The 8979-nt window shown below is 40.0% G+C and overlaps 1 protein-coding gene across 1 annotated transcript in view; it reads right to left on the bottom strand.

Annotated features, from left to right (window-relative positions):
• Positions 1-967: 967 nt before the first annotated feature.
• The window catches only part of LOC102196997 (chloride channel protein 2-like), a gene marked incomplete at its 3' end in the record, with an annotated part of 10012 nt that continues 2000 nt past the window's right edge, over positions 968-8979 (bottom strand). Inside the window, exons 2-6 of the mRNA XM_005754843.1 lie at positions 8184-8258; positions 6824-6902; positions 6219-6344; positions 5357-5441; positions 968-1069 (exon numbers count right to left, since the gene is read on the bottom strand). Coding sequence (XP_005754900.1) covers positions 968-1069; positions 5357-5441; positions 6219-6344; positions 6824-6902; positions 8184-8258 — 467 coding nt within the window. The remainder of the gene's footprint in view (positions 1070-5356; positions 5442-6218; positions 6345-6823; positions 6903-8183; positions 8259-8979) is intronic.

Raw genomic sequence — 8979 nt, forward strand, 5'->3', positions numbered from 1 at the left:
ACATTAGGAGGCTTCAGGAAATGCTTTCCTAAAGTCTCAGCCTATGCCTCAACGTTGGGTCCCTTTTATTATGTCTGACTGTGCTTTGCAGGCTTCTAGAGTTACGTAGTTAAATTAAGAGTAAATTACAAGTGAAACTATAAAATGCATTTTCTTATCAAATGGAAGTGTGGATGCTGATAGCTGAATGTTAAGTTAAAAATGTTAAATGAGCTGGAAAATACAGAATTTTTCACCTGAAAACAAAAGTGCAGAACTGTTGAAAGCTGACATTTACACAGAAGAAGTTGAAAAGTACAGGGTGGGCCATTTATATGGATACAGCGTAATAACATGGGAATGGTTGGTGATATTAAAGTCCTGTTTGTGGCACATTAGTATCCACGCCTCCCGCTGAACGCGTAGCGCTACTTTGAAGTTTGTTTTTCGAGCTACTTCGTACAGCACTACGTTGCCTGGCGGACGGACATGTGACCAACATACCACTCTTGAACCCCGATCCTTCCGCCAGGCAATGTAGTGCCGCACAACAGCGGAACAAACAAAACAAATGGTCTTACGATATCACAAAAATCATAGACAATCCATAGAAAAGCCGCACCTGACTAAAAGCCGCAGGGTTCAAAGCTTGTGCAAAAAGTAGCGGCTTATAGCCCGACAATTACAGTAAATGAATACTGAATTTATTTATTTTTTAATTCCTTAAAAAAATTTGACTGGAATAGTCTGAGTGTTTCAGAAACTGCTGACGTAATAGAACTAAACCACACAAACATCTGTGGGGTTCAAAGAGAATGGTATGAAAAAGAGAAAGGTCTACAGAAAAACATGTCTGAATGCACAACATGTTGACTGCAGACTGAAGCAGATTGGCTGCATCAGTTTTCCTGACAAGTTAACATGCTTGTCATAAATTTGCAACAATGCTTTGCATTCACTGCCTCATATTAAAAAAATCCCAACTTACTTTTTCATGAGGAATGTGTTGAAGAGCTTCTGTTTCTTGATGAACAGGGCAATCCGTCGGTTTAGGTAGACAAACAAAGCCCCACCAAAACCACTGATAATACTGCAGAAAAAGAGAAAGAAGTTAATGCCTTGAAGACATTAAGAAATATGATTTTTATATTGAGGGACTAAATCTTGTTCTGCGGCTTTGCAGAACCTCTGCCGATCTTCACATCAGAGAAACTGCCTGGATGAGATCTTTTAATTCTTAATCTAAACTAATCACTTGTTTTGAGAATTATAGCTGCTATCAACTTCAACATAAGCTATTGCTTAGCTACTCCATAACCAATGGCTAAACAACACACCAATAAACACATCAAATGCCATTCTGAGTTTGTTCTATTCATTTAACCATTACACTGTCCAAACCATGAATCAGTACATGGGATACAAAACACACAAATGCACAGACTGCACAAACATACCAAACTACAAACCAACAGAATGCTGCACCAATTATCACACCAAATTGCAACATCAACCCACTGAAACAAACTGCAGTCAAAAGAAGGTTTCACCCCATGCTCACCCTATCCTTTTCCTCATCAAACACCAGGCGAGGTGAACAGGTGAGTGCACCCACATATACTGCGTAATACCCACCCATGAGTCATGCCTCACAACAGTTTACCCATACAGTGACACCCAAAAACCAACCACCCAAAAAAGAAACATGTTTCATGAAATATTAACATATATACATATAACATTTGATAACTTTCAATGTTATATTGTGAATAAAATATTGATTTGAGATTTGCTAATAATTATATTTCATTTTCATGTGTATTATACACAATTCACAATTAGAAAATTTAAGTTTTTAAAATTCAGTTTATATATTTTTGGAAAAACTAATACGTTGTGTGATTTTTTTTTCTTCATATGGGTTCAAATTCAGGTCATAAATATTTTGTACCTGTAAATCAGACTGTGCACTTATGAACTGTAATGTAAAACAAAATATCTAAAAGTTTTATCTTTGTGCATAACACTTCACGTTTTATGCACAAGTTCCTGACTTGACTGTGTTTGGCCTTACTGAGCTTCAGACAGCAACAGTGCTTCCTGGGCACAGGTAAGCATTACTTTATGGTTTGGGAATCAACTGATTTTTTTGTAACCGGTTAAAACTGTTATAAATAGATATTAACCACATTGAAATCCATGTTAAAATGTAAAACAGTAATGGTTAAAGTATTTAGAAAGAATCTGTAATTATTGCCAAAGGAGTACAATGTGTTTAATACATTTAAAAGTGCATTTGCTTTATGTGTGGTTCATTTTTAATTTAGTAAGGTTGTTATCGTGTTTTATTGTGAAGAACTGTGTAATAGGAAGCGAGTATGTTTGTGATGGAAGTAGGACTGAGAGAAGTTGTGACAGAAAGTACAAGAAGTTTGCAAGTGTATGTATAACCTTGACTATCTGATTGACGGTCTTTGTCGATATGCACATTTGTAAACTGGCTGTAAGAAGCTGGGGATGTTTCTGCTCCTAATTCACCACGCAGCTGCATACTTCCTTCCTTCCTTTTTCTTTCCTGCCCTGTTTGTTTCTTTAGCTGTCAGAATATTTGTGTGAAGGCCAAGAAAGATACCAAACGGATTTATTTTACCAAGTGGATCATCACAGCCTTGCTGTATTGGTCCATTTCAACATTTGTTATTATTATTTTATTTTATTGTATTTTATTAAGTTATTAGAGATGGGACAGACATGACCGGGGAATAGGACAGGGAGAGAGAAAGAGAGGGAGGCTAAGGAAAAAACAGAGGGGAAGAGGGACAGTGAGAGAGGACACTTTAAAAAAATCACCCGGATCACCGGTTGAGAGAAAAAAAATGAAAAAAGAGAAACAAACAAAAAGAGAGCAACATATTATACACAACACTACTGCAACCCACTTAGCACTTAACCTAGCTAAGCGTAAATAACAGTAAATACTGAATTTTCAAAGTTTTTTATGCAGCAGTCAAGACGGACAGCTCACAGTGTGCTGTGAGGTAGCAGCCAAGAAAGATGTAGTTTGTGTCTGTGAACACCTGTGTGGATCAGCACGGTTGTATTCAAAAAGTTTCTCCATGTAACGATCTGCTAGAGGGTGTGGGGAGACATAGCCCCGTCCCCCAGGGCATGAAACAGGCATGGAGGAGATCCAGGCCCCAGACATCCAGAGGCCCCCGAGTGTGGGAGCCCAAGGAGGAGCTGAGGAGGGACATCTGTTCCAGCCTCCTGGGAAGAGCTGAGGAGAGCCCCAGACGAGGGGTCACTCAGCAGCCTGCGGGATCCACCGGCAGCCAGCTGTGCCAGAGTGGACTGAGCCCCCCACCCCCGGTTGGAGCCTGACCGAGCCACGGGCGCCAGGCCGGGAGTGTGCCCCCATACCTTGGAGAGTCTGAGGTGTTGCCAGAGGGGCGGAGTCTAAGACCCGACCTGACATATAGACACAGACGAACAGGCACACACAGACACAAACTTGCATTCTCACCCTCATGCACACATATACAATTACTCAGCACTCACCCAACGTAAAGACAAATGGACACTGTCACACAATCACACTCCACAAACAGCCTCTATACAAGGTACCCTCGCCCCTAGAAGGGGAATCCGCACCTAGACCCAGGAGATGTTACCCTTTTGTCACAGTCCAGAGTTTCTGGTGCGAGAGAAGAGTAAATGACTGGTGAGACGCCAAGAGAGACTGAAGAGGAGTGATAGTGATCCCCTGCTTTTCACTGTGGATTCCCTGGAGCCCTAATCCCTGCACGCTTGTATATAGCACTTAGTCACTGTCACACACTTCACCTGGTGTTTGTGAATAAAACCCTCTGTTCTTCCTTTGAGCAAGTAGTCCTGCGTTTGAGTCCCCCCAATGACCGTAACACCTTTTCCCTGCGGTGGAGACATTGGACATGGCAAGTAGCCCCTCCCTGTATGCTGTATCACTGTATGCTGATCACTCTGCATTCAACACATAACTGTTTCCCTACAGAAAACATGCCTCTGAAAACATGTGACTACAGAGCCTATGCATGCAGGAATATTAATAAACGTCTAAAATTAGTTTTAGTTTTGAGTTGAAAAGATCCACAGGAACCACATTTGGACTATAAATAGCCCGTATACTGAGGTCTTACTGATGTCACAGTAAACGTATAAATATAAAGTGTCAGGGATCCTGGGTCTGAGCGACCCAGGATCCCTGAGCAGTTATGGACTAATATTATAATATATATTTTGTATTGCCGTCCCTCGTTATCCCTGCTTGTATGTGTGTGTATGTGTTTCTGCGGGCGCCTTCAGGCCTGGTGGGTGTGGCCCTGCTAGCGGACTGGCCACACCCGAAGCCACACACCTGCTGCTGATCAGGCCTCGTCGGGGGAGCTACTTAAGAGAGTCTTGGAGCTCCCACCGACACGGGATCATTTCGTGAGACTTCCCGTCAGTTCTTCAGCTGGTCTGTTTGTGAGTGTGAGCTTGCCAAGTGAACTGAGGGTGCTAACTACTGCCTCTATTTTCCCAGGACGGATTGCTGGATGAGAGGGCAGCAGTCACAGAGTGCACTGGCACGAGGGAGCAGACACATGAGCACAAACACTGGGAGAAGACACGGAGTGGAAGTCGGGAGCACACGGGGATGTGTTATTGTTGTGTATCAATTCCATCACTGTAAATAAACGCACTGCTTGTACATAGAGCACCGCGCCTGGGTCCTCCTTCCCCACACCCCCCACGGTTTGCCATGCCAAACTGTGACATAAAGTATAATAGACATGAAAAAAGGTCAAAGCCTGGCATTACAAAACAAAGCCTTCAGTCCAAATTTACTTATAAAATATGTCACTTCAACATCACTTTATGCTCTCCCCTCACCCCCAAAGAGTCAGCAGGAAATGGCTGCCCTCTCTGAGACTTGTTCTTCAGGAGGTTTCTTCCTGTTAAAAGGACGTTTTTTCTTCCCACTCTTGCCAAGCACTTGCTCGCAGCAGGTCATCTGATTGCTGGGGTTTTCTCTCTGTTAATGTAGGGTCTCTACCTCATAATATAAAGCACTTTGAGGTGACTGTTGTTGTGAATACATAAATAAAACTGAATCAAACCTACTTAAGTAGTGCTCCTTAATAATATCAGAATATATGCGGCAATCATAATATGTTGGAATATCTTTCAGAACAAATGGCTTTTAAATGACTGCTAAAAAACTCAGTCAACAAAAAGTATTTCGTATGCACATCTTTTTCCTGATGCTTAGCTGATGAGTTGGAACTAGTGGGTATTTTTCAATTTTACTATTTTTAAAGCAAATTTTAGCATTTCAAATTTAGAGATGGAAACTTACCCAAGCAAAGCGAAGGCAGGCATCTCCTTGAGGTCAAAGGGAAAGTCTACCTGGAAATGGGTTCTAAAGAGGGCTGTGACGGTCTCTGGTGCAAGAGAAAGCAAAAGCAAGAGGACAAGCTAGTGTATCACTGAATAGTCATCAAAACTTCGAGGTGCAAGTATCCAAACTTTAGCAATAACATTAAGCATTACAGATGTTGAATAACTGGTGGAAAATGGAGAGTAAAGCTAGTTTCAGGCTGAGCATAGTGAGCAGCTCTTTCTGATGCAACAGGAATGTGGTGTATGTCTTGTCCCAAAAACAGATTAGGTAATCTATCATTTGTTAGGTGAATGCATAAAAAATGATCCTGCTGAAGTTTATTGAGAAAGTACTGAGCAAACCTCAAAACCTAGCCATGTTTGATCATACTACACAAATAATGGGGGAAGAACACTAGAAACTGAAACTTGCAGCTCCACTGTGATTCATTTTGCTGCGTTTACTTTGACTTGTCTCTTAAATATACCATCAATATACAAATCACAGCTACATGTATTAGTAACGTGGAGACACAGCTTCATTTGTTTATGCGTTCTGTGTTCAGGGTCTGGTGATTTACTTTTTAAATTGACATTTTTAAAGAGACTACATCTGTCAAATTAGGAATTCATAAGTCCCAACAAGCTTTGAGTCCACATTTTCCTGAATTCATAACTGCAAACAGCCTACAATTTCATTCAACATAAATTAGCGCTGTTGTATCTATGAAAGCAGTAAGGTTTCATTTAATGATCAATGCTTTTTTTTAGTATTAAAAGGTGTGACATTGTGAATTCCTTAAAACACCTGGTAAAAACATCTGGCCAAACAGTCATACCTTCGTCTTTGTACCACACAGCCAATACCCTGAAAAAGAAGGCAGCGATGGTGACGGAAAAAAACCCTCTCCAATAGCTCCTCACAGCAAAGAATGTGAATGTTACTTCAATACTGAAGAGCACACCTGAAACACACAAACAACGCAAGGCATGAGCATTGGAACTGACTTTTAAAATATTCAGAAACTTACACTGACTTTTCAAAAACCCGTCTTGCACTTGTGCTGAAGAACAATATTTTCTTTTGTCTGTTGAATTTGCTAGCCAGCATCTTCACTCAGATCTCATTGTCATTTACTTCCAGCTCATCTTGGATAGATTTGCTCATGGCGAGCTGTATATATATATATACATGACTTAACAAGAGAGGCTCAAAAAAATCTTGAACTTGAAGAAATTGGCACTGATACATAGGCGTGAAAAAAGAAACCCTCAATTACAAGATAGCTTGTGAAATATTACTGAAACTGCTCCACAGATTTCAGCAACATAAAGCTTATCATATTACATGTTATAAATTACACTGCTCAACTTAAAGCCTTAACAGTGTTTGCAGATTTAGCTTACTTCGGAGTGTTACCACGTCACATTTGATGAACCTCACCTCCTACGGGCGCAGCAAGAACGCAGCCTACTCCCACAGCACAGGCTGCTGCTAGCATCTCTCTGTACCTGGACTCATTCTGAAATCACACGGAAGTGATTACATTTCAGCTTTAGAATAAATAGATGTGGAATACAGAAATAAATAACCTACTCACCATTTAGGCAATATTGAATAGATTAGACTACATTAAATTAGCTACAATTACAATGTAACTGTAAGAAGGTGGAAGACCATTTTAAGTGTTTACTATGAATAGCGGTAATTTTCTGCTCAAAATGTCTGTGAAGTTTCTCAGACATTTCTCATCTGCTCAAAGATATACTGTATGAAATTGTATCTTCTTTCGCTTTGAAGGTAAAAAGGTTCGAAAAATAAAATTGTAAAATATGATAATACTAATAATAATTCTTTATTTAAAAGGGACAATGGAGTGTAACATAGTCCAAGTATAAAACATGAAACTGATGCACACAAGTTTATAGCCATAGTATGTTATACTTTCTTACCCCCACACAATGAAGCTTTGTTGGCACATCTGTTTGTCATGATCCTGGCTTTTCTCCCAGCTATTTTGAAATTGCTCTTGTTTTTAGTCTGGATATACTTTTGCCTAGTTTATGTTTTCATTTTGATATTGTTAGTTATCAACTTTTTCTTGTCCTCCTATTTCTCTCAGATCTAGTCTGTGTTTGTGTTTTCTCCTGTGTTTAGTCAGTTTTGTCATTGTGGTTTTACCAAATTTGTCAGAATCCGGTGGTGTTCCAGAGAAGGCATTGGAGCTGATCAACACTGGTAGATTAATTTATTCTTCAAAGAGCATGCAAATTATAGCTAAAATCTTCATCAATATGATCACACTGCTTATTTCCTGTGAAAAAGCGAGCTTCTGCATTTTGATCGACTTGGAGGTGACGAGGTAAAGATTGAGCAGAGCCAGCATGTAAAGAATTACAATCATCGAGATGAGAGCAAATGAAAGTCTGAATTACTGTCTCTAAGCCGTGTGGTTGGAGGCAGGCCTTCACCCTGCTGAGGAGACTCAGTTGAAAGAAACTTGTCTTAACAACAGAGCTGATCTGTTTATTAAATTTTAAAGCACAGTCAAAAGTCACACCAAGCACTGTCATACCCGTCAAATGGGTTGGGATGCCCAAATAAAATAATTTCTCTCCATAAGTTTCTCTCCAACCATAATTGTACATCTCTGAGACAGTTCACTAGTGCCTGAATAGAAATATGACTGTTGGTATTTTATAGGCAAAAATATGTGTAGGACATTTGCAAAGCATTAAGAAAAATAAAATCAACAGTGGATGAATTCAATAAAACATGAGAAAGAAAAAGATGTAAGACTCACCTCATAGATTCCTCGAAACACAGGCAACTTGCAGAGGAGAGCGCCACACAAACTGGCGATGTGTACAAAGGGAGCCTGACAGAAGGAAAAAATAATGGCATAAAACAGGTTCTCTAGCTGCTTTTTGACGGTCTGTCAACAGTTACACATACACATGTTGTGGTTTTTATGCCAGTTGCAGAATATGAGAAGTGATCTCAGGTGAAAATCTAATTTAAATTTAAATTTCATATAAGCACAATGGTGTTCCAGCACTTTGCTTCGATTTACTCTGTGTGGGTTTCTGAGGACCAGATGTGGTCCGAGTGTAAGCCCGTCTTCTGAGGGATCTTTACTCTTTATTTGGATATCTTAAAGCTGTCATTCCATATTAAAAGGGCTGTCTCTTCGTGGTGGTGTCTTAATGCTGTGACTCACTGAAAACGTGCAAGTCAGCAACAGTAGAATGTGGATCAAAACGTCAATTTTTTTTTTTTTTGCCTGTCCCGTTTGGTTCTTTTGCATCAGAATTATTGTCTAAAGGCGAAGAAAGATGCCCAATGGATTTACTTTACCAAATGGACCATCCCAGCCTTGCCGTAATCGTCCATTTGATTCACCTTTTATGGTTTATTTTATAAATTTTTTTTTTCACTTGCTAGATACGGGACAGACTTGAATGAGGAAAAGAAAAGGGAGAAATGAAGAGGGGGAAAAACAGCAGGGAAGAGGGACGGGGATAAAGGGCAAAAAACAAAAACTAAATAAGCAGACAAAAAAAATCCATCTATCAATCACCTGGATCACCTGTTGAGAA

The sequence above is a fragment of the Pundamilia nyererei genome, unplaced genomic scaffold (assembly GCF_000239375.1).
Source record: "Pundamilia nyererei isolate P.nyererei 1_Seehausen unplaced genomic scaffold, PunNye1.0 scaffold00685, whole genome shotgun sequence".
Taxonomy (NCBI): Eukaryota; Metazoa; Chordata; class Actinopteri; order Cichliformes; family Cichlidae; genus Pundamilia; species Pundamilia nyererei.